Source organism: Electrona antarctica, assembly GCF_951216825.1.
Source record: "Electrona antarctica genome assembly, chromosome: 4".
Taxonomy (NCBI): domain Eukaryota; kingdom Metazoa; phylum Chordata; class Actinopteri; order Myctophiformes; family Myctophidae; genus Electrona; species Electrona antarctica.
This window is the reverse complement of record NC_136809.1, coordinates 30,202,656-30,230,244: the sequence shown is the minus strand read 5'-3', so window position 1 is coordinate 30,230,244 and position 27,589 is coordinate 30,202,656. Positions and strand designations below refer to the sequence as shown.

At 43.3% G+C, this 27,589-nt stretch overlaps 1 protein-coding gene across 1 annotated transcript in view; it reads right to left on the bottom strand.

Moving 5' to 3' along the window:
- The window catches only part of LOC306922388 (junction plakoglobin-like), a 34,990-nt gene extending 7,735 nt beyond the window's left edge, over positions 1–27,255 (bottom strand). The window contains exons 1-6 of the mRNA XM_079499943.1: positions 26,915–27,255; positions 5,359–5,411; positions 4,654–4,827; positions 3,460–3,713; positions 2,345–2,583; positions 1,257–1,458 (exon numbers count right to left, since the gene is read on the bottom strand). Of these exons, the coding sequence (XP_079356069.1) occupies positions 1,257–1,458; positions 2,345–2,583; positions 3,460–3,713; positions 4,654–4,827; positions 5,359–5,371 (882 nt within the window). The 5' untranslated portion in view covers positions 5,372–5,411; positions 26,915–27,255. The remainder of the gene's footprint in view (positions 1–1,256; positions 1,459–2,344; positions 2,584–3,459; positions 3,714–4,653; positions 4,828–5,358; positions 5,412–26,914) is intronic.
- Positions 27,256–27,589: the final 334 nt, after the last annotated feature.

Genomic DNA, 27,589 nt, shown 5'->3' with positions numbered 1-27,589 from the left:
ACCTTATGTGATGGTTTCCCTTTGTGAGTTTTGGACAGTATTGTACATCGACTTGAGAGAACGATTGAGTGAATGGAACAAAGGCAGAGAGGAATAGGGAGAGTAAATTAGCAAGTGAAAGTCAGTGATATTGAGTTGAACGCAGGGCATAATTATTAAAATAAGCTAATCCCCATCCATCCATATTTTATATCCATATCTTAAGTTACATGTAATCTGTAAATTATGATCATTATCTGTTGCCCCTCATCTTCTGCTATTATTGTACAAAAGCATTATTCAACCTGTTCTGTTGTACTGTTCTGCATGTTTCTACATCATACTGTCCATGCCTAACAGGAACAAACTTTTCAGTATTATCCGTATTGCTTCCAAGATCATCAGACTTTCTACACCCACACTTTCTGATATGAACAATAAGGCCTACACGGCTAGCACTTTCGATATCAAATTACACAGATCATCCCCTGTATCGCTTCTTTAACCTCATGCCATTTGGACAAAGATAGAGAACCTTGCCATGGAAAAAGGTCCGTTTTAGTAAGAGTTTTGTTCCCTCAGCCATCGGGGCATTAAACAAACTGCCCCGCCGATAGGATGGTTCTGTATACTGTGGGGACCTCATGTTTTTGTATTTATTTATTTTGTCTTGGTGTTATGTGCTCTGTGTTGTTTTGATGTGGGTGTTTGAACAGACTGTGAAGACGAATATCCTTCGGGACAATAAAGATTATTATTATATAAAAAGTAAATTCTAAATCTAATTAAAGAAAGCCTTGTAGTACAGACTAAAGAGAACTTAAAAAAAAAACTGGCCTATCAGGACATACTTCGTGTACTACAGTAAACAACCCCACCCAACCCATAAATGCACCACTCGCTGGATGACTCCGTTTTACACACCACATTAACCCAATCAACACATGTACCAACTCGTTCAGTGGGTTACTAGGATGCGGCAGTACAGAGATAGTACAAGACCTGAAAAACATGCTGACTGTAGCACTAAGTACATAATTGTATGCACACACACACACACACACACACACACACACACACACACACACACACACACACACACACACACACACACACACACACACACACACACACACACACACACACACACACACACACACACACACACACACACACACACACACACACACACACACACACACACACACACACACACACACACACACACACACACACACACACACACACACACACACACACACACACACACTCTCTACCTTGCTCTCTTGGTTTCCGTATGACAGCAGTTGCAGGCAGTCGGTGGTGATGGCCAGGAACTTGGGGTTGCTTTTCTTCAGCAGGGGCACCATCCTCTGGAGGCCATCCGCCAGACGCACGGCCATCTTGGCCCCTTCCTGGTGGAGAAGCAGGTTGTGGAGGGTGGTGATGGCGTAGAAGAGCACCGACTCCATTGGAGAGCTGAGAGAGACAGGGGAGATGATTTGTTCTTTGATTTGTTGCTGCTCTTTTACAGTCACACACATTCACACCTGGGAGCTGCCCAGGACAACCAAAGTGTTGCTGTTTTTTTTTTAGACAATGGCTTGAGGCAAAGCTGTCTAAAATAGGGTTTGTATGTCTCCTCTAAAGACTAATCACAGCTCAAGCTTCTACGTGCATGATGTCACCAAACCTTTGGTCATGAACGCCTGGGAATGTGCATCTCATAAGAGTGTGAAAATAGTAGTTGACAACTAGAGATGTCCCGACTCCCGATACTGTATCGGAAAAGTATCCGTATCGGCCCTTATCGGGTCATATCGGTATCGACAAATATGCAGATCTAACCACCAATCCGACACAGGGGTAAGTGGTTGACACTATGGCAGGTAAATAAAATGTTGGGGCATGTGGAGTTTGCTTTGGAGTTGCCCAAACTGCAAGTGCACATTTGAGTGAGGAGTCTGCTATAAACACAACACGAGATATATAGCTATAAACACAACACAAGATCACAACACTGGTATCAGTGTAGTGACAATGTAGTTATAACTACATTGTTCTTGTGACACACTTTTGTTCTATTAGCATTTATAAATAGTGCCATTTCTACTGGTCCAAATGAGATGTAGACTGTCACTATACTGTACTAGTTGCCCTATACTGCGGCTTCACCACTGAAGACAACAGGCATTGACAATTTCTGTGGCTTCAAGTGCACATAGTTACTTACTAGACAGCTAAAGATGGCTGTGCCATTATTAGACTATGTGTTGGCCACTAAGGGGCTGCTTGAATTTCACGAAGGACCTCAAAAGACCCAAATGTCGACTGATCTATCGAGTGACGCATCCATCACTCATACCTGAGCATGCGAACCAGGGCTGGGATGCCTCCAGACTTGAAGATTGACAGCAGCCCCTCCCTCTGATGAGACAGATTGTGGAGGATGCTGGCTGTGGCGCGGGCTGTGTCCATGTCTCCAGTGTTATTCATGGCCCGGACCACGGCCGCCACCATCTGGGGCGACTGCATGAGGACACGGCGAGATGCCTCTTTCCGGGTCAACTGGTTCACGATCAGAGCTGCCTTGTTCACCACCACCTGAGGAAGGACATAGACACAATGACTAAGTGGTTGGATACTAGAATGTGTGTGTGTTCTTTTTTCTAAAGATTATTCTTTGGCAATTAATGCTTTATTGAGATAAAGAAACACAGGAAACCAAGGATAAAGAAAGGAGAGACATACAAGACATGATAGCTGGATTTGAACTCTGGTAGCTTGGAATGAATATATTAGTCACCAGGCACCCCCATTGGGGTATTTAGGGGGAAATTATTGGGAAAGTCTGTTTCTTTTAAGTTTTTAATACATTTTGTATAATTTTGCACTTTAAGCCAAATTACAAATTTTGGTACAGAGCTATGGTTTTATTATCTTACATAATATAATAAATATAATACAATATATTATTATTACTATCATTATGTGATATTGATCATTTGGCCACTAGAAGCTTCTGGCTGTTAAGCATTTGCACTTGGCCTCAACCTTCCACTGAGCAGAACAATGTGACCATGATAAGTGAATATGCATTTATCTTATCTAGTCTGCCTTGGGATGGCATTTGTCAGCCATGGAGTCAACAAGTATTAACGCATTCATTAGACTATTCTGAGTGAGTGAGGAGAGACGTTATTAATAGATGTACAAAAATCAAGGCCAAACACATTAACCCTGGCGTTCCTATTTTGGGCATGTCATTCTAGGTGAAAAATGTAAACATTTTCAAAAAATAGCAGATCCACAAGCTCATGACGCATCAAAACTTGAGCAGTGAGCTTAAAATGAAGTCTAAAATGCTTTGTTACCCAGACAGGGGAAATAGATGATAAAAAATGTCAAGGTACAGCTGTTTTGGACTGTCCACCAGACATCATCTTATCTATCCGTGTGTCTTTTTCTGGTGTTCCTCACCTGATCTTCATCATTGAGCAGCTTGGTAAGCTCAGGCACAGCGCGCGTGGCCAGCTCTGCATCATCTTGGTAGTTAATCAGGTGTATGATGGCTGTCTTCAGCAGCTGTGATGGTTCGGCCAGGCGCTGCACGTTGGTCATCTGGGAAGCGTCAGTCTGCGTGGACAAGATGCTTGTGCCCTCGCCCACAGTCTCTGGGAACATGGCCGCCCGCACTCGCTGGGCTCTGGTCATGGCATACTGGGACTCTAGTTCTGGGAACAGATGGACAGAATAAAACAAAAGTTGGGATTGGACAGTATGCATGTGTATATGTGTCTTTAGGTCAATTTAATTTACTTATTATTCTGTTTTTACGGGGATAGTGAACATTAATCAACATCACTGTAAATATGTGCATTTTCAGCTGTAGTCCATCCCTGGGCCAGAAAAGGTCAGATTCAGATTTTTTTATTCATCCAAAAGGGCAGTTCATTTTGCAACAAACCCAGGCCACAGAAATCACACAAAGATTCACTGGCAATGCAGTTACACGTCAAAGGAAACTGATAAACACACACACAGTCAACATAAGGAAACAACGAGCAGCAGCAAACAATTAAAACTAAAATAAACATTATTGACAACACAGAATATAAAAATGTTGTCATAGTTACATATAAATAACAGAGTTCAAGGAATGCAACAGACATTTAACTACTGTCAGAGTTTAATAGCCTGTTAGCGGAAGGAATAAAGAACTGTCTGTGAGTAGAGCTTTATTTTCCTGAGATGGCACCAGCCTGAGGTTCATTACTCTGAATTCACTGGACAGAACACGGTCAGGTTGGGTAATAATGCCCTTCTCTTTCTTGGCCACCTGTTTCTCACACAAGTCTCTTAGCTGTGTTCCGATTATATAGCCGTTTTATTCTTGTCTTTCACAAACAACCCATTAAACCAGTAAATAAATGAGAAAGTCAAAAGACTTTCAAATAATGTTTGATAAAGAATAACAAATTAGACTTAAGGACATGAAAAGAGTTAAGGCGTGACACACTAAAAGTATTAGATGCTCGCATCATCAAACACACTGGTCATTCGTTGTGGCTGTGAGAGCAGATTGTGACTGTGTGCGGTTTGGTGTTGCCGCTATCCAAGGGTGTGTGCATTTGTGAAGAGTCAAGTGTGTGCATCTGCGTGTGTGCGTCTTACCACGCGGGTCACCTCCTGTGACAGTCGTACTGACAGTGTAGTGTTTGGTGGAGGTGCTGTACTCTGTTGCGTCATCGTCTCTGACTGTAGTGGCACCAGATTGGATACCAGAGTCTGTGCCATAGTACGTCTGCTGCCACTCGGACACCTTCACCACACTTTCAGGGTCAGCCACTGGCAAACAGGAAGAGAGGGCCATTTTGAGTGAAGGAAAATAGACAACAGCTGATTCACGGTCCCAATGTCTAAAACCTCCAGGAGCTTGAGGTCAGGTGTTATCTGACTTCCCAGATCCTTCCCCTGACCATACCATACCCAAAACCAACCATCTCTGAGCTTACGCCTGAAAACCGTTTAAATGTTATGCATCGATACAGGTCCAGGAGCTACAAACATTTATTTTTAATTATGATTGACTATGAAGTAATTATGACTATGACATTCTAATTTGCTCCGTTGTTAGTTAGCAGACAATACAAACATAAAAGGGCCATTCAACAGCTGCAACCATTTTTAATTGGATTAAGTATGGAGACTTTGATAATATCAAAACAGTACTCCAGTCCACGATTACATTGTACATTCCAAAAGAGCCTATGTAGAACACCACAATGACCATAATACTATGAACTGAAAGAGAAGCGATGTAGACAGGTCCAGGCCAGCATGCAAGAACATATTTGAATGAAAATAAAACAAACTTACTTTGCATTTCCATTCTAGCCTTGTGGGCTCAAACCAACAGCAATGGAGAAAACCTGGAAGACACAAAAGAGGAAGAATATTTTTTAAAGATGGAATAAGAATTGTGGAATTATTGTAATAGAACTCTGTACAGATATGTAATATAATACTGTAGACTCACTCAGAGCACTCAAGAAAGCTGGCCACAATATGATACAAAATAAATTGTTGGATTAGAATCTTGTCCCAACCTAGTATCTGTATCTTTTTGTATGTCAAGCAACTCTGTCTTCAAAGACATCATACAACACTGAATCATCAACAACACAGGGTCAAGGCTTCAACTCAATATCTGACATATGGTGCAATATATTGGCTAAAGTTCAATACCAGAGTATTTTTTAAGAACACTGACCAAGGGGATGTGTTTCAACTATGTTCACCTCAGTAACCTTTCTTTCCTTCTATTTTTGGCAGCCCCCCCCCCCCCCCCCCATTCTCTCTCATTTAGACACCATGTGGCTCCTCCGATACAAATTAATTCACAGCTAGGCCCCTTCTTTTTTCATTTGGAAAGTGCAAGTTGGCACTATCTCCCACAGATGCCCTCCCCACTGAACGGGTGCCCCCAGCAGAGGTCACTAGCTCAGCAACAAGGACTGGCATCATACATACGAACACTGCCAAAGGACCTTTTCCACAGCATACATTTTGACTAGAGTTGTCCCGATGCCAGTACAAGTATTTCAGTTTTAGTACTCGCCGATACAGAGTACCGATAAGAGTACTTTTTATTTTCATTGAGTAACCACTTATTTTACCCCCTTTTTCACAATTTAATTTCATTGTCATGCATACACTTGTCAGTTGTCATTTATGCTTGTAGATCAGGTGTTTTTGGCAATTTGCTGCAGTGTTGGGGCAAAGTTACTGCCGTTGCATTCGTTCAGCCTAGTGTCAATTTGATGTTTTGGTACTCGGGTCAGAGTATCGGGGCCGGTTCCAAGTACCAAGTACGAGTACTTGAGGGTGGTATCGGCCCGAGTAACCGATACCAGTATCTGTATTGGGACAACTCTAATTTTGACAGATAAATGCTGCGACACAGCTGATGGGTAATAAAGGCATGTGAGCTAACACCGAAGTGAAAAAACCCACCATTAATGTTATACCTTAAGCTGGTGTTTACTGTTTACCCATCAAAATGACCACTGTGGAAAGGTCTAATATGTAATTGGAGCATCTGACCAAGCCGGAGGCACCGTGGCTGGGAATCAAACAACTTCCTCTTCTTTCTTCTCGTCTGTCCCCATCATTCAGTTTACACCACCCAGGTACAACAACCATCTCAGAATAGGAATCAGAATCTACCAAAACCATGCTCTGATACATACAGTACTACGCAGACTACTTGGTACATGCAATATACAGTACCTCTGCTGTTTTATTAAAGCCAATTTGGGAATTGGATAGTTGGATACCAACATACTGTCACAACAAAAATATATTTAAGCACTGAAATATTCCAAAAAAGCACAGAGTTTAGCAGCAGTGGGTGTCCTACTGTCCTATGGGAGAGGAGCGTGTATGAGGCACGGGAGGGGAGACAGCTGTGTTACAGGAATGCCAACCTCTCATCTCAGCTTGAACTTTGACCCCAGCCACCACCCATAACAACCGTGGGAGTTACACTCCTGTTGCTGACGCATCAGGAACCAGCTTGTTAGGTTTCGACTCAACAGTGTATCTGTGTGTCCATGACACACTTACTTACACACATGCCACCTCCCCTCCCCTTACTCACAACCCCCCAAAAACACCACACAAATACCACAACCTCAGCTATTTATTGGTTCTTGATTTCAAATTCCAAAATGCCTTACTATTCACAGTATGCATGCTTCCCATGTCCCATCAACAAGTTCTTACTTCTAATCTCATTCTTACAGCATGCACAGTCAAATCCTCAGCGCTACTTCAACTCAATTTAACCTAAATGGTTAAATTAACGCAGAGAATGTTACGGTCTGTATTCAGGACATCTATCAAATGCATGTTTTGCTGTATGAACTAAGTGACATGGTGCTTGACTTAATTTTCTATTATTTTGCCTCTGGCGTTCCAGGTCCGAACAGCTTCAATGGTCATCCCCACAATAACCTCGGATCCTAGGCTTGAGTTCTCAGAAAGAAAGCTTGGGGTATGGTGAAGTGAAAATGTCTTAGGGGGCAGGACCAAGGGGGAGGGGCTCACTCAGGTGTGCACATCAATAGAACCCGCATGAAACTAGTACTCGGTGAAACAAACACGGCGACTCACTGCAGCAAGTAATGTAACACCAACAAAAGCTGTTGATGTGTGCCGGGTTTGTTTATTTTGTGCAGTGCAGAGTGCACATACCTCAGCCAATGTTTTAATACATTTATCTCACTCATTCTATTCACTTTCTCCAGACCTCCATTGGGAGTGGAGTGAGTTTGGAGGGTTGGCTACGTGAGACAACACTCTGGTAACACCCCCGTGTCTCCGTTTCTTGTACGTGGCCATGATGAGGAACATCGTTTGTAAAATTTGTATCTATACAAGTTTATAAAGATGGAAGATTTATAGTCATTGTAATGGTAGTGAAAATGTGGCACAGCAGGAAGGCACACTAGTGGGATTGGATTCTGTATCTAACCACTAAACCACAGGCTCTATTCATCATTCTGTTTTTCCTACTTCTTATTTTCCAACAGGGGTGGATGGGTGGGAGGGTTTTATGTCAAGGGGCGTCAATTAGGGGGTCCATAAAGGCAATTGATACCCCCCTAGCTTCTTGGTGTAGTTACTTAGCGTTTGACCTAAAATGTGTTTTTTCTTTTTAGCATATCTTTTCTCCACCTGTGTGCCCAATGCACTCTATTGTTGCAAACAAAGTGATTGCGAACGAAGTGAGCAATTACTATAGAAGCCGGCCTAGCTTGTCTGTCTGTCTGTCTGTGTGTCACGCTGTAACACCACCCGCCCGCCACCAGAGGGCTTAGGTGTGTGTGTGTGTGTGTGTGTGTCAGACTGCCACAACAGCTTTGTTAGCTTCCCGCGTTTACGCGTCTTACTTGTAGTATCTCACAAATACTCATTCATTGTTCTGTATGTTTCTAAACATGCTGCTGCTCTCGTTCAACATTACAAAGGCTGTGCACTCAAAATTAGTGTTAACAATGTGTACACTGTTAAGCAGCCACGATGTCCTCAGATGTTTGTGGTGTTGGGAGTGAAACTGGAGGGACAGCATTCTTTGCTAGGGACATTACTGGCATACTGCTGACGCGTGTCAGTCCGAGTGTGTGGTGAATACGATTGTCTGTGTGGCTGTTTGTTGTATGTTCAACATATGAATGTTTATGAGAGTATGTCTGGTAAATGTGTGTGTTGAATGCGTGTGCGTGACTGTGTGTGTGACTGTGTGTGTGACTGTGTGTGTGCGTGACTGTGTGTGTGCATGACTGTGTGTGCATGACTGCGTGTGCGTGACTGCGTGTGCGTGACTGCGTGCGTGTGTGTGTGCGTGTGTGTGTTGAGGAGCAAAGCAACAGGTGCGTGACACTGACTTGCAACAAGTATATCCGGTTTACTGTTTGGGAACATTTAACTAAAAATGTGGGGGCCTGGGGCCAAGTGTCTGTTCAGTGCTCAACTGCTCACAATTTACCTCAGTTTCAATGATATGGTGTGTACAAAAAACGTCACATTGAACAGTTGAAGTGTGCGGGGGGGGGGGGGGGGGGGGGGCTAGTTGAAAATACATACCGGTACGTTTTCACCACTATATGTTGTCAAAGCATCAATCTGGCTTTAGTCTCAAACCCAGGTCACATCATGTTTGCTGTAAATATAATATGCCTTATTTTTTAAACAAAAACTTCTTTCTCTTCCCCTCTCTCTCTCTCTCTGAATATTTCTTCTTATAGCACAGAATCTGTCTAGAATCATGAATAGTGTCTCTGGGCACTGCCAAATGGCTTTGATTGTATTGGCTGCCTGGAATGGTTTGACCTTTCCAGCTACAGTTGCACTTATTTCACAGTAGGCGACGTGTCAGCTGAGAACTTCAAACGTTTAAATGCAGTGAAGTGAGTCATTTATGTCGACCAAATGACAAGAAAACAAGTAGATGTAAAAATGACATTCTAACCTACTTAATGCATCCGTGTCTGTTGCATCATGCACCCATTTTGCAGCCATGTTCCGACTATTTTTGACTCTTCTTATTTTGAGACTTTGAGTCACTGAAAACCTCCCTCTCAAAGGGCCCCATACAGGCTGCTAAGTTACGAACACACTCCAGCATCAACAGAACAAAACGCACAACTTTGAACGTGTTTATGTTCTTAATAAAGACCCACATAAAAAGAGCCTTTGATTTCATGCTTTTCATGTCTATTTTTTCTCTGTTTTTTTGAGTGGTGTAAACCACTCCTACAACTGGCTTTGTTAGTTGAGTGGTGTAAACCACTCCTACAACTGGCTTTGTTAGTCTGTCTGTCTGTGCTCAAAAAATGAGCACGGTTGCTATGGTCACCCAGTTCACACAGGTGTGATTTCATTACGTCAGACATTACGTCAGACCACAGCTGATCAGTCTATATAAGACCTTACACCACTCAGTTCACACGGGTGTGATTTTTAAGTTATACTTCCCAATTAATTGTAATGTAATGTTAATTGTAATAGTTATACTGTCTTGTAAATTATATATTTTATTACAAAGGGTTAGCCTATTTAAAAGTTTAATTACTAGTTATTAGCCCAATCTGAGAGGAAAGGGTGTGTGAGAACATTCAAGAACACATATAGTCCAACCTTTAAAATGTTTTACATGAATTGCGTAACTACACTTCCAACCTAATAGCAAAGTGACTGACTCCCAACAACACAGCTCCCATAAACCAAAGAGATATCCTTTTCTTCCCATGCTTACAGTTTAAAACAGTAAGCTGACTGGTCACAGCTTGTGGAAAGCACAATCAGCTCATGCCAAAAGAATTAAAATGATCAGTCTCCCATCTGGAAGTCAAATTCTTTCTACTAAACAAGTTGGAGCGTAACAGCAGCCTGGCATGCTGGCTCATGAGTCGTGATGCGTTCGCAGTGAAATTGCTATCTTGGAATTTGTTCACAATGCCTCAGACATCATCTTGTGTATTTACAGGATTACGAATTGTATCAGATCAAAGATTAAGTGAAAAGAAAGATTCATACAAACTAATGAAAGGAAACCAAGCTGTTCTGTAGATCTGGTTTGCTTGGTGTTGTAGAGGTGTTAGTGAAAGTACCACTCCCTTGCTTTGTGCCCTGGGGCCTGGCACAGGGACATGTCTCATCTTATGTTTCTCTCCCACAGTCAGGAAAGCATTCTGGGGTTTCTTTCTACAACAACTGTGCATGTGCAGGAGCTGCGATAGGTGTGTGTGTGTTTCATTGTAGCCCCTGCTGGGGCCTGTTTCTCCAGAGGGAAAACGATTGGAAAGGAATTGGGTGTTCCATGTGTTTGCTAGTGTGTATGCGTGTGTATGTGTGTGAGAGAGAGAGTTTCCACATTGTGTGTCTGTTCCCCTCTAATAATAAGTGCTTATCTCTGCAACTCTCGGTTGTCCTGGTGAGTCACTGGCAAGTAACAACATTCTCCTATGCAACTACAATTCCACATCATGCATCTGTGTGTATGTGGATGTATGAGGGTGCGTGCATGCCTGTCTGAGTCGTGAGTGTGTCTGTCAGCGTGCATACTCAAACCACATACATCTCATGCTGAACCTACTTGCACGTCCCAGTGAGTCTGTGGAACTCAAGCAGCAGCAGTGGTGAGTCAGGCAAGTAGTCACTTAGCCTGAGGCCCTGCAGCACAACACTGTACCACCACCAATAAAGACTGTCTGTGCTCCCTGTACACATCAGCTTACAAGGTACCGGAACTCCCTGACTCACCATGGCTAAGGATAAGATTTCTAGTACACTAAAAACTTGCTCTGATTGTGTTGAGCTGGGTTGTCAATGGGAGGGTCTCACATCTAAAGCACCTAAAACATCTGTCCCTACATGAGCGAGTCACATTTGCCTTTCACAAATATAAATTACAGTGCATTAAACACCTCTTAGAGCCTTACAAACTCCAAAACGATGACCTGCCACACTGTTCTTTGGTTTTAGGCTTTTAGCCTAAGTCCCTTCCCCTTATTCTTTGTTATCCTGGCTGCCACTGTCTTTAGTGTGGTGCATTTTGTGTACTGCCAAAGAGTTGGTAGATTCACAGGGTCAGACATCTTACATAATCAATTCCAGCAACAGAGGATCTCAGTCACAAGTCAACATGTCTGGGTTTTGCCAGAGGAAAGCATCTGATTGGCTCAGCTACAAATGAAATCCATGGTTGGTCTAAGGAGGTCAGTGGTTGGTTGGTCAGTTCCTATGTCTGTGTCATGTTTTGTTTTTTGTCCTTTTTACATGGATTACTGTCTCTAAATAGATTACTTTTGAAGAGTGATTAAGTTGGACAAATGGATATCCCCATCCAATTGTCTGGCTAGTTGAGGTAGCCATGTACGTTGGTCTGACACATTGCGAAACTGGGACTGCTGCGCTGTGCGCTCTGCGGCCTCTCCGACGTTTATTACTTACTTAGTCGAGTTACTTTAGGCTAACATTTTGCCTAACTTTTAACCATGTTGTGTGGGTGTAGTTAGTACTTTTGTTTTTATTTTATGCAGTCAGACTCATACATCAATACCAAGGCCAGTGAGTGGCAGTACTGCTCTGTTGTCAGACAATCACAGTGCTTGTGTAGTCTTTTGTTTTTCTGGGCGAGGCTGAGAATTTAGGCAACTGTTGCAGCGGCGAGCCACACCCTGTGCGTTGCCTAGGTAACACAAAGTCTGTGCCCAGTGCCCACTCAGTCATTCTACTGTAGTTGTTTTATCAGTTGGCCTATCAGATGGCTTTGTGATGCTCTGCCTCGATCCGTGTTGGTTCATTCCATTCTTTTTGACCATTTGTCTTTCTAGGCCTCGTATACACGCATGTATGTCATTAATACAACCTGACACACCCACTTACTTTCATTCCTCCCCATACGATCATAAAAATGCATTGAAACACACACAATCCCTCCATGGTCTATCAGTCCTGATGACTGTGCCCTCTCTCTCTTGGACTGTATAGATTGTTCTGCTGATACAGAACACCAACGGCAGAGAGCAGACAGGCAGGCTGGGACATTGTGGGCAGAGTCCGACTGGACCTCAGCCATACAAACACACAACAGGACATCATTTATATGCACCACTTATCAACATTTCAGATGAGCTACTGTACTGTTGCTTAAATAATTTGTTTCCCCTTTTTACTGCAAACGCTTTCAATGGTTCACCCTTTTACTCATTTACGTCTACTGTGAAGCCTGTCTGGCAGCCTGTACAGTCCCTTACAGACCAATAATAAAGCACTGAACCTTCCCGACTGGCGAGTTGATCATGAACACTGAGGCCATCCCTGCCAGGCAGGCTGCCACTAACCAATGTTTAGCTGATATATAGAGCTCTTTGTTGTGCTGTGCGGTTTGAAGTGGACCTTGCTCTCTTCCCACCAGTGGCACAGTTAATGAGTGATATGCTTTCATTTTTCACTGCACCTGGGATCATTACACCCCCCACACCACCACCACACCAATCTCCCACAAATCACGTTCATGTTACACATCCCAACAATCCAGTCCACCATTTTATTTTCCTAGATTCTAAATAGATTTTTTTTGGTCATAAAATCTATCAATTAAGTGAGCCATACTTTTCTCCGGAAAAGTATATCCGATTAGCCGATTAACTACTCCTCCTGGCAGTGAGGATGACTGCTGATATAGAGGGGCTGCTCACACACTGGCTACAGTACAGAATGAAAAGGAATGTGCGTCAGTGCAAATACTCAGTGTGGACAAGTATGAACAGCAACAGGCGAGAGCAATAGAAGAGAGAGATGACAGTGAGTTTTGTATGCTTTCTGAATAAAACATTCATATCAGCATGTGACAGTCATTCATAGAAAATAACAGGTCTTCCTGTAGCATTTTTTCCCTGTAGCTATTATCAGCGAGCAAATAATGACTTATAAGTTAGTCTTAACTGTGTGAGAGTGATACAGACACAGAGAGAGAGGCAGTCAGAGAGCATTTGGCTCCCAGCACTATAATCCTGCTGCGAGATTCCACACTAACTTGGCATATTCAATCTGTCCTGCTCCCATAAATCCTGAAAGACGAAACATGGACTCCTCACCTCTCCCTCAACCTGTCTCACACACACACACACACACACACACACACACACACACACACACACACACACACACACACACACACACACACACACACACACACACACACACACACACACACACACACACACACACACACACACACACACACACACACACACACACACACACACACACACACACACACACACACACACACACACACACACACACACACACACACACACACACACACACACACACACACACACACACACACACAAATTTCCGAACATTCTCTCAAACCAATACAGGCTGAGGTAAACTCTTATTTACACTTCCAGTCACAGCAGTGACATTAACATTGGGTCATTGTTGAAGACTAAAGTCACACAATGACAGACTGGAACAATCTAACAACTGACTACACACCTCTCTCCACCCCACAGGCATTTCAAACAGGGCGTGTCTCCACAGACAGCAGTGACAGAACCCCAGCTCAAAGGTGTGTCCATGCAGGGTGTAGGGGTGTGTGTGAGTGAGGCTGTATTCTGCTGAATACACCCAAGCGCCAGAGGGGGTGAGGCTGCCGTATTGCAACGTTTGTATTTCTCACCAGTGAGACTGTACAGCTGAGCCACATTTACAGTAGACTATGCATCAATGCATGATTGTGTTGCTTGACGAAAATAACGGATCTGCAAACGAATGTGCTATTTCCTGCGACGCTGTGCGACAAAGCTTAAATTAGGCCAGTGACGTTTATCACTCTCCAAGTGACCTACTCTCTCTGTGGTGTCTGACCTTTTAAATAAACTCTACCCAAAGTCACGCTGCCCCAGCATGAATTAACAGGATTGGGGGGGACCAGGTGGGGTGGTGGTGATTAAGCTGAATGGGTTCCAGAATGTCGCATAACCTCGACCAACAACTCACATGAGATAGTTATCCATCCAGCCGTCCAGGCCCGCTAGGCTTTGGTACCTCTCCTCCCCGTCATAAATTTGTTTCATCTTCTTAATAATTTCTTAAAACACTGATTTGAGGCTTCTAGCCTATATATAATTTTCCCCTTGGCATGCAGTATTGTATTTCTTTTACATTAACATAATATTGATTCTCCAGCTTGCCATTATCAAAACTGCAAAATGAAGATGATTAGTATTATACCAATAATTAATTTAGTACTAGAAACAATAGTGTAGTTAGTAATACTAGTACCATTGCACACTAATTTAATCCCAATCACATCTGCTGTAAAAGAACGTTGTTCTACCTTAAATAAGGTTTTGTAAGTGAAGACAATGCCGCTCATTGTCTTCACTTACAAGACCACTAAGTTGTATTCAATGTTGTTGTTGTTCTATGCACCTGTTCCTTGTAAATACCTGTATGCAAAATTACGTGTCTATATAATACAGGAGAGGCACAGGTAGGTAAGAGTAGATTCAAGAGCCAAAGATGAGAATACAGATGAAGATACTAGTAGGACAGTTCCCGTTACAACCCCACAGTCCATCCAGACAGAGAGAAAACAGACAGATATAGACCACACAAACAGATTAAAAAAAAAAGAGTTGGTTAGCTCTGAAAGTATAACTTAACCCAAAATGTATCCAAATGAGTCAAATGGACCGTTATAGGTCACCTGGGTACATTTCTTTGTAATATTTACTATATTTGTGTAGCACCTTTCATGAATCATGACATGAAATACAGCTCAAAGTGCTCTACCTCTTGAGCCACAGTCGCCCCAGGGGTACAAGTAACAGCGTCTTCGTCATATTTGGCAGCTACCGATAGAAGAGATTGCACAGAATTTCGCACGCCGTTTAGCTGTTTTTTTGGCATCCCAAGTTGTTGGAAGCCTCTTACAGCCAAACTATATACATGTCCTAGGCTGCTGTAGATTGCACCTATAGCCTAGCTCTATGATGGTCTGGAGGAGCGGCTGGTATTTAATGACTTTGGTCATAAAGGCTTCCTCTAAGCTAGAATCAAAGGTGCAGGCCACTTCAAGAATGAAAACTGATCTGTTCTCTTCATTGACCATCCCTTTCTTTCCGTGCCAATTCATCACCTCAGACTAGTCTTCTCTTTCTTTTGCCCCATCCATCCACCCACTCTCCCCCTCCCTGGCTTGATAATTTTGGTCCCACACTCTCTGGGGGACAGCTTCTTAACCCCTCTCCACCCAACACATACCCTCATTCAGTACCGCCCGCACGCACGCGCACGCACACGCGCACACACACACACACACACACACACACACACACACACACACACACACACACACACACACACACACACACACACACACACACACACACACACACACACACACACACACACACACACACACACACACACACACACACACACACACACACACACACACACACACACACACACACACACACACACACACACACACACACACACACACACACACACACACACACACACACACACACACACACACACACACACACACACACACACACACACACACACACACACACACACACACACACACACACACACACACACACACACACACACACACACACACACACACACACACACACACACACACACAGGCTCTGTTGTCTAGGAGCAGCACCGGGGGCTAATTGGCTAGCTGTTTGCTATAAATCAATAAGTGAGGATGTGAAGTGGTGTGCGGCTAATGGATGCATTGTATTATTTCTATTTGTGACAGGAAATCGTGGTCATCAAGGTCCATTCGAGGTTTCACCATCACGGTCATCACAGGGTTATTATGGGCTGGCCCATAATATTGTATATAATATAATTTGTAGTCAGAGAATACACCCTTTGTATCGTTTTGAGAGCTGAGGGAGACGAGGAAGAGGAAGGTTGTGTGACTGAGGGTCTCTGGAGGCAAAGGTCTTAACCATTCATCCATACATTACACAGAGGTTTCCATTTAATCATTCAGCTCAATGCTCTTAAAAAGAGTAACCTATATAACAAATGGAACAATAAAATTGAATTTATATACAATATAGCTATAGAATACCTGCAATAAATAGCATATACAAAAAGGTCAGAATCACAGGGCCAAAGTATTCAACATCCCTTTGTGATAAGATTTACTGTGCTCATAGATTGTTGTCATCACAATCTACTTTCTATGACTTTGTTCAAAGGGTCCGATCCAAGGAAAGGACTGGGGGGAAAGACATCAGTCTTTGGGAGAGAATTCATCAATATGTTCTGTAACAGAATCCAGCTGGCAGCAATATGGACATGCCAAGAAGAACCCTGAACAGTATCACATTGTGGAAAATGAAGAATGAAACACTGCTGTTGTACACTTGTGCAATATACAGTTTGGAATTTTCATGACTGATGAAATATTGTGAATATTCCATCTGCCATTCGCACTAAGATAAGGGCTACATTCCCTAAATTCAAGAACACAACAGGAGTATCTAGTAAGCTGCATTCAGGGGGCATATCAAATGAGTGATATGAAGTGCAGAAAATGTTCAAGACAGTTAGGCTAGTTGTCGACCAGGTTCACATACAGTACAAGGAAAAAAGCTAACTTCAGCCTGTTAAGAGTTTAACTGCCAGAACTCTTCTCTTGCCACAATTGTCCACTTATCCTTGTTCTTTTCATTACCTCTCTAGGTCTAGGATCAAATGAATATTTTATGAATGCTATGACTCTGACCCATGCGGTGCCTGGTGCGGTGCCCTGGGAACTGAAACCAACTTTATTGTTGCGCTCAATTTAAGTCACAAAGCTAAATGACTATTTGCCAAAACATTCTAAATGTAGTGAACATAATCTCTCACCATTTCCTCCAACTGTTCATATTCATAAAATAAACAATAAATAAAGCAGTGATATACATAGCCCTAGATATGTCAATGCATTAAAAGCACTTTGAGGTGAGAGTTGAATCAGGTCAGTGGGTACAGAATAGTACTGTAGTAGAGTCTGTACAAACTGGTGGTTAATTCATGTTGTTTATTCCCACTGGAGTCCCGCTGTAAATCAAAAGGAAATGTGAGTTGTCTCTTAGGAGATGTGTAAGTACAGAACGAGATCAGATTACGAGGAGGGCGAGATAAAGACTGGGGGGGGGGTTCAGGTCGGGGGGGGGGGGGGGGGGGGGGGGGGGGGGGAGTAGACCTTGTGAAGCTTCAAGCAACATGTCCTCAGGACAGACCACAGCAACATAGTACTTCACATAAGGTCCATCACATATTTCAGTAAATCTGTATGTCTATGACACGTACATCCATCCATCTTCAACCGCTTATCCGTAGTCAGGTTGCGGGGGCAACGGCTCCACCAGAGAGCTCCAGACTTCCCTCTCTACAGCAACATTAGTAACTTCATTCTGGAGGATCCCAAGGCGTTCCTGGCTGATTTTGGAAATATAATTCCTCCATCTCATCCTTGGTTTTCCCAGGGATCTCCTTCCAGTGGGGCGTGCATTGAGGGGGTACAGGCTTTACTATTGGTCCGACATGTCATTAGACCGACAACCTACCTCAAACCCTAACCTAACCATAACCGCAAGCATGGGAGCAGCGCATGTTCAACTGCATGTCCGACTGTTTTTTCCGCATGTCGGACCTTTGATGTGTCGGATCTGCGTGTGCATCGGCTGCACCCCCAGGACCTCCCTAGGGAGATGCTCGAGAGACATCCTAACCAGATGCCAGAAGAACCACCTATTAGCTGGCTCCTTGACACGTACATGTTAATATTGTTTCACATAAAATCACTCTCACCACTACCAAAACCAAATTCTTTATATGACCTCATTATAGAATGTGGGGAAAAATATACATATGGGGGATGTATATCCACAGATGTTCGAATCTCTACTCTAACCAGGGAAGTCACAATCAACATAACAGCAGTGAGTGAGTGTCCTGTCCAATCGTAACATTCCACCATTCATTTACACTGCCATTAGTCTATCCATGTTATAATGTATTTGGTGGGGAACTGGAGAAAAATAAGAGCTGTGCAGCAAGTTCAGTAAGCATGCAATAATAAGTGGGAAGTCATTGACATGCCCTTTTACATGGAAGATGATTAGGCAGGATGCCCCTGCCCCAACCCTCATGTTGTTTGGTGGAGGGTATAGGAAGGAAAAGAATGATCTTAACCACTGATATAGCATGCACACGTGCTCATGCACGAGCGCACACACATGCGTGCGGCCGTGCGCACAAACACAGAGCTTCTGTGTCCCAGTTACTTCTGCATCTTGGGCTGGGGCAGTGGGGGAGAGCAAAGAGTAGCAGCTTTATCCCATTGACTAGTGTGACTGCGAATAGGAAGCCTGGCTCTCAAGTGTCTCTGCTGGATCCATCCACAGAGAGACAGGGCTGCAGGCTGCACCCTGGACAGCTCTGTTTGTTCACTGGCCAACTTGGATGGCTCCGTCTTAAAACGGCCTGCTGCATGGAAGTGGGCACTCCACACCCCTTAACTTGTTCTATTTTATTGACAGCTAGTATGAAAGGCAGAGAGGGAAGAAGATAGCATAGGCATAGTAGAATATAGGCTCTTGCTGGATTTGGTTTCAGCCTCAGAAGTGACAATGTGAGCTCAGATGCTGAGCTCTGAGCCATTACACTTGATTAAGGTATTTGGATGGAGGGAAGGGGATGTTTCTCATTGACCATATATATTCCCACAGTGATGCTGGCCATTTTGCTTTAAACCCCTATTCCCTCTCGCTCTCCACACCCAGATATTATCAGCCAGCTTGAGGATTTGAACCAGTGACCTACAGTCCTGCTTCACTAAACTCTGGCTGTGTTGCTGTAGCACAGAAGTTTCACTGCCTCGCATGGCTGTGCTAGTGAACGCTGAGCTGAACTGATGGGTAATAAAAATTTCAAAGAGATAGGAGGCTCCTCGGGCCTGGGAGAGGAGAGCAAAATTCTAAGTCCAGAGAGTCTAGCAATGACTTGAAGGTGTCATCACATGGTACAATGTGCAATATGGGAGGGGAGAGAAAGCAGTGAATATGTCTCACCAGAGTAGAGATCATAGCAAAGTTACATAGTCAGCATATTGTAAATGGGCCGCTGCTGTATTTTCTTTTAGATTAGTTCTGAAGCTTTATTGGACATTTCAGTGACAATCAAGAGGATGACATGCAATGCACAACTCTGCTGAGGATAAGCTGCTTCAAGCCTAAAGCCATGGAATCAGAAATAGATCTGTCTAGACTACTGCCAACTAGGCCTATGCATGCATCGCATCGCATCAAGCAAAGCACCTCTCGTGCACACACAAATACAATCTTCTCCCCTCTTCAAGAAGTCGTTGGTCCTCTGCTAATAGACAGTGTGTCCAACAAGTAAAACATCCTCAACACTTAGCATTCCATCTCCACCACACCCGCTCTCTCCTCCCTTCTCTCAGCCTGTCATTGGAGTGTAATTAAGAGAAGGATGAGTAGGAGAAGATAGGGGGTGTACCACCACCACAGGACTCATCAGAATCCATGTGTTGAGAATTTACTGCTCCGCCCAGGCACCAAACTGCGAGAACATTTTCCTTTGAGTCAGGACTTGGAATCTAGATCACACATACACACAATTCGTTACGTAGATGTCCCAAAGCTATGTCAGCCATGTAAAAAATCATGCAGGATCCAGCATAACTTCAGGTTTCACACTGTCAGTACAGTAGTTTTGTTGTTGACCGTTTCTTTAATATGGGAGATGACTTGAAAACAATGGGTTGGCACTCTGCACTTGGCACAGATACACACCGACATCCTAAAAGAGTCAGTGATGGGGATATAAGAACACTACCATTAGGCCCTCTTGACATTTTAAGTAGGCGTCCTCCTTCTGTGATCCATCCCTGGGAACTGTCAGAGGTGAATAATTCATCTGCAGGGCTGTAATAGGAGCACAGGAGGGCTCAGCCAGGCCAACACCAACTTAGCTTCTTCAGCATAATTATCTGCTACTGCTCTGATGACCTGCTGCAGTTCCGCTGCCCTGTGCTTTCCCAGAACAGAGTAGAAAGCAGAGCCTCCACTACGCATTCCAGTTAAGCACAAACACAGAAATGTGGTGTGTGAAGGAAGGCGAGGCGTCTGTAGTGGTAACGCACCAACAGCCAATAGAAACGCATCAGGTTTTCCCCAAGCAAGGCCCTGCAGTGTCAATGTCCGATTGTCCGGCCAAGTGGAGGCAGGCAGCATAGCTTGATAGGGCCACTTTGAGGCCAGCACACATTACACCAGTATAACTGGCTACCAAATGGTGGCAGTTGTATTGCACTGTAATAACAGATAAATAAAGCTTTGCTAATTGCTATTACAGGTTAGTTACTATCCACTCCTGCCCTGTGAATGGACGTCCGCACCTGGGTGTGGCGGGCGGCAGGGTCATCCCTGTCCATCATGGTAGTAAGTGATATCAGTCATGCTTCACCCTGTCTTGCAATATATGTAAATGATTAAATAAAATATACACAATATACAAAACATGGGGGGGTCAATTTCCTTCATTTCATGGGTCTGAAAAGGAGATAGTGTGGTATTATCCAGTCGTCAAATTATAATGTATGTTGAGTTGATTGATACTACTGAAGACACTTTCGCAGCAATTAGCCCTTCGCTAAACCCCACCCCAAAAGTGATTGTCCAATGCCAATCCAATAGTTTAGCAACTGTTGCTAAGGATGGCAAGCTTCCCAGCAAGCACGGTCAGGACCTGGACGAATTAGTGACGTCTCGATTGGGGCCAGATCAAATCAAACCAAGCTATATTATTTCAACTGGTGAAGAAGACGTCCTGGAAATGACGTAAAGATCATCCCCATATGGGCTGTGATTTGGCCTACTAGTCATGAATGTCACCGGGGGACGTCATCATGACGTCATTTGGTTTGCTGGGTTTTGTCACCTCAATCGAATAGCAGTCAATGTTAATATTTTGCATGGCTGTGTTGTTGAACACATAAACAGATTCAAATTGGAAATGTTACACGACTGACCCACCGAGGTGATGGTAATAATACTATCACCGTATTTTATTTATTTTTAAACATTTGTTTTTGGCTTTTCTGCCTTTATTCAGTTTATTGATAGTATCAAGTGAACATGAAAACTCCTGTCGGATTGTCGTTAAAGTTGATTGAGTTGGATACTGTTTCTCCCTCTAACTGTTAGAGGGAGAAACAGTATCCAACTCAATCAACTTACATGTCCTTGTATTTCTAGTTTATTGAAATAATGTCATGGATGTCATTTGTCCAGTGCATAGCCTACTGCAGGCCTTGTTGACTAGATTCAGAAGACATTTTGAAGCTCTTGCTACTGACATCGATTATTTATATGGAGAAATCCCGTCATTTAACATGCATCTCAATGGGTGAGAAGGACATCGCAAAGTGGAGTGGGTGGGGCTTAGTCAAGGGCTAATTCTTTCAATCAATTTGATTTTTATTTAATTTCACTCTAGGTGCACTGCATAGTGCATACTGTGCATAGCCTATATGTGCTTACAAAACACACCTATCATGTTGCATTGTGTGTGACCAACTGAGTCACTGTAGAGTTCAGTTAAAATTGATGATACATTTTGCTGTGATAAATGTTGTTTTAGCTAAAAAACCCATGTTTGCACAAGTAGATGTGGCTTGCAACTTTATATATATATATATATATAGTTTTTTTTTTTACATGATCCTTATAATTATGAATGAGCACCCGAAAGATTATTTGATTGATTTGGGTTTTGAAGGTGCTTCCACTTGATGTCCCACACCTGCTAACTTGACTTTAAAGCCTGATCTGGTTTTACAAGCAGGACAGTGTGTGTGTGTGTGTGTGCGCTGCGTGTGTGTGTGTGTGTGTGTGTGTGTGTGCTGCGCATGCGTGTGGAGGCATCTGCTTTGGCTTGATAACAGCATTGTCTGAGAATGCTGGGATCTATGATCTTAAGCTGATGAAACGTAACTCTCAGAGAGATTATATGATGAAATCACACACCATCACCTTCCCCTTTGACTTACAACCACAGAGACCGCCATCATCCCTGACCAGAGAAACCTAATCTCCCTCCGCCCTTCAGTCTCCATGTAAAACACATACGTAACACACACACACACAGACACACTTTGTTGGTTGCCAGTAGGAACAGGTCCCATGTGTGCACAAGGAGTGAGTGGAACTTAGGGGCTTGTTGATAGACAAAATAAAAACATCACAATATTTTCTTACAAATACCTTGATGTCAATATTTTATTTTTACAACAATATTAAGGAATATCATATTATGATATTCAGAATCCCAGACGATATCCATCACAACACGATATCGATGTAATATCACCCACAGGAAGTGCTCAGTCGGTGGAAAGAGGGGGTGAATGAATGAGAGAGGACAAGAATGGACAAAAATAACGAGGGAGGGCACACATCCACTCTGAAGAGACATTCTGACTGAGTTGAGGACAGCAGTCAGCAGCAGAAGAGACATGGCATAAAACTAACCTCCTTTTGCAAAGTTTAGAAACCTGTTTATAATCCAGAGGAATCAGGATCTCCTGGTGTGCGGCCTCTTGCAATGCTAATGTAGGACAATATCAGGGAATTAAACTGAGGGTGTCATGATGGGGGGGCCTAAAATGAAGAGGGATTATCGCCAGTGCCACCAGCACCACAGCTGGTTGCCTGTGAACCCACCACACACACACACACACACACACACACACACACACACACACACACACACACACACACACACACACACACACACACACACACACACACACACACACACACACACACACACACACACACACACACACACACACACACACACACACACACACACACACACACACACACACACACACACACACACACACACACACACTTTTGCCCGGGGACCGCTCCTTATGTCCTGCATCACACAAATGTCATGCAGGACATCGGTTAGTGTTGAAAAGCTAAGCTAGCTACATTGAATGTTTACAAGGTTTCTGAACTGAAGAATTTCTATAGTTATACCTATACCTAATAAGACTTCACAACCCACTTTGGGTCCCTGGCTTGCCTCACTGTTTGATAATGAGAAATATTAAAATGTTGTGTATATTAAAAGTATCTATTAGGTATCATGTACATGAAAAAAAACATTTTAACTGAAGTAGTCCTCCCGTTTGTCTGTAGCGGAGGCCCCAACCGGCAGCAGTATGCTTCTGTTCTGGCACAGTGAAGTTAACACCCTGCTTAAATTCAACCTGTGTGACACATTCACTGGAACAGCTCGCTTGTTCCAGAATGGAGCACGGTGCCAATGAACTTGTTTGTTTTGGACCCCTCCTAATATGCAGTGTCAGGATCTATAAGTTACAGATGTTACTGTAACGCAATTACTTTTTGTGGTAATTAATTGTGTAACTATTCTTTCCAATTGACGTTACTGTTAGTGAAATTTAAATTAAATGGACTTGTTACTTTATCTGAATAGGCATTAGCCAAAAACCTCAGAGGATGAAAGGTTTATTTATGGTCTGAATTCTACCGTCTCCATCTGTGACTTCCCCTTCCACTCGCTTTAGCTGTGGGACTCGGTTCCATCACCCGTGTTGGCGTTCAGATCTGGCTGAGGGGACGATTGGCTCGTCAATTATAATTTTTCTGTCCTAGTATACTACAGATGTCTGTAGTAACTTACGAGTCCGACATCCCGTTAGTCTGACTACGTGGCCGGTTAAGACTCACCTGCTGTGGCTTCCCTGTGCAGTTAGGGTCTGGGGATGGGGTTCTATGGTTGGAATATTGGATAGTCGGATTTATGAGTGTCAGATTATTGGGACGCACCCACGAGTGTCTGGAAAAATGTATGATGGGTTAAAACAACCTTTCTAACCAGGCTTTTTGCTGGCCAGTGCTGAATTTAACATGATACGTTCCCAACAGGAAAATTGATACATTAAAACGCAAAAATAATAATAACTATAACTATTTACCCAACAATGGCCCAAAGGCCCACACAGGGTTGGCCAGTCTGACCACTGGCCTGGTAGACAGATATTCTGGTCCTCTAACTGGCATTGTCCATCCTTAAAACTCCTTTAGCCCCATCTAGTGTTCGCATGCTCACACTGCCGATATGCCGCCCGTCTGCTCCCACTCTACGAAGCTTGTTTCCCTTCCGGGTAAAACAGGAAGGTGGGGGCCTCCAGGAGGAGAACAACACCACTCGCATTAGCTCACAGCCTTTAGCTAGCAGTACAACCAGCTACATTTTCTCAGCGATGCGGTACAAACTCATAATTTATGATTTACGATCGTCGGGTGCGCACCATGGACAGCTCTCGAACCTGCGGAGATACGGCGCTTTGAAAATCCTGTTATAATGGAGGCTCAATTAACGGAGCTGGATTTATAAATCGCATCGCTGGTGGGGAAGGAGGAGCTCCATACTAGCCGGAGCAATGCTAAAAGGTAAACAGACTGATGGCGCGTTCATATATGGAGTAAACGGTTGTCTACGCATATACGCGTAGATGGCACAAATAGGCCCCGGGGGGGGGGGGGGGGGGGCATTATGACAGAGATCTGCTTAAACAAGCTTGAATGCCACTGCCACACTGCCCCATGTGAAAATTGACCAAGGTCCAAGGATGCATGTTGTGACTTAATCACATAAGGAGGACATGTAGATGAGAACATTTCAACAGATAGGGAGAACAGATCTTCCCATAAAGTCAAATGAGAAATTGTAGAATTCTGTTAATTATTGCTAAACAGTATTGCAAAGGGTGTGGAATGATTCAGTGTTCTTATGAATTCTGAAGAACAAGTTTGTGTCAAAAGACTGACAAGTATGACATAAACTGTTCATCATCACAGATGATGAGAACTCGTCACTGTACATTCTCTAGAGTTGGCATACATTCAAGATTAAAGATTGCGTGCATGTGGATACTTAGAGGGGGGATCATGGGCTTGTAAAAACACCACGTTTGTGTCATTGTTCATCGTTACTTATTTATTATTCAGTGTCATTCATTATGGATTGTGTACAGTAAGTCAGGTTGTTAACCATAGGGTTGCTGTGGACAAACAGCAGGAAGGAGACATGGCTCATTTACTGTGACTGTCTGCAACCCATTACATTACACTTTCAATGATATGTCATGTCTCATGTGAGCTTTTCACAATTTTTTCAAAACTATCATGACATGATAAAGACATGGCCAAAACAGAGGTGCCAAGTTGAAGGTTAAATTGAGCAAAACAGTCTCAAGAAAAATATGCTGTTGGGTCCTGGTATACATACTTATTTTGTTTTAGCTGACACACAAAGAGCAATTTAAAATCTAAGTGCAGGTTGGGGGGTCAGTGCCTTGCCCCTAGTACATATTATTATCACCATAGTTATGTTTTGGACTACCAAAATATTATGCTAGCAAGAGCTACAAGACATACCTGCTGGCAAAACAAAATATAGCAGCTTTCTTAAAATAACAAATAACTTTGTTGTAGTAGTGGATGTTTTCCTTTGAGTGAGAGCTGGAATACGTTAAATCTGCTTTAGTTTGGACTGATTATTGTCTTTTAAAATGTGCGTACGATGCGCATTTTATGTTCTCCTGTCCATGGGGGCCACTCAGACAGGGCCATACGCGCACAAACGCACGCACGCAGACGACCACACACACACGCACGCAGACGACCGCACACACACGCACGCAAACGACCACACACACAGTCACACACACACACACACACACACACACACACACACACACACACTATTGACATTTAAGTGACGTCAAACTGATCGATACCTTTGTTCTGATCGAGTAGAGAGCGTTTGACACAGGCTGGCGTAGCTAGGCTACTGGCAAACTTTTCCTTGCTGCTTGGAGCACAGCCCTCTGGAAGCAGAGAATGGACATTGTGCTGCTGCGAGTGTGACGGGCTTTAAGCCGCAGCATGCGGAAACGAATCCACAAACACTACATACATTCACAACCAGGTAGGGTCCTTACAGTATATAACTCTACTACGGGTAGGATACGTGGTACGTTAAATGTCTAGCCTATTGCAAAAGCCTTGCACACACCCGACAAAACACAACGAGAAAAGCAGGCTCACATACGACAAAAACTCTTAAAGTAGGTTATGCCTAAAAAGGAGCCAAAAAAGCGGACTGAGGAACTAGTAAATTCGTTAAGAGCAAGAATAGAAATAGCCAACTTGAAGAGCAAGACTTAAAACGTGGAAGAAGAATATAATCTTACCTGTCGAAATACAAGTGTATTTGGGGAGTTAGTCCACGTACGAGTTGTTTTCGAAGGGACACTTTACTTTCTATCGCTGTGTGTCCGACAGTCCTGTGAACAATGAGTCCCAGCGTCACCTCAGCTCCAAACTCCGCCCCTCTCCACTACAAGCGTTTTGAAAACGACCCCACCCTGTCTACAGCTCAATAACCTTAGCACGACAGAATGTGTGCGTGGATATCAAATGAACAAGGGAGATATATTAATAGTAATATTGTAATGTGAACTAACAATGCTAAAAAGCTTAATTAAATGTGTAGCGCTCTTGTTCAGAATGCGACATAAGTGTTTTTGATGTTGACACACTAGTTACCCTATAGTTTGTTTAACACCTGTAGGCTGTTGTGGGAGGGGGAGGGGGTATGGGTTGACCACACCTAGATAATTATGTCACGAAACCTGGCCAGTGAGTCATTCTGGATAGTCGGGAAGTTGCACACTCACTCACTGTCTGACGGTGGCTGATACTGTAGATTCGCTGAAACAATTGTGATGTCATAGAGCAAAAATCTGACACTTATTAAGGTTTCTATTTTTGTTCAGGGAATTTAGGGGCCTCAATCTTTTCAATTCTCTGACTACTCTCTCCATAAGATAGGAAAACAAATTGGAAGAGGGAGTGGAAGAGGGAGT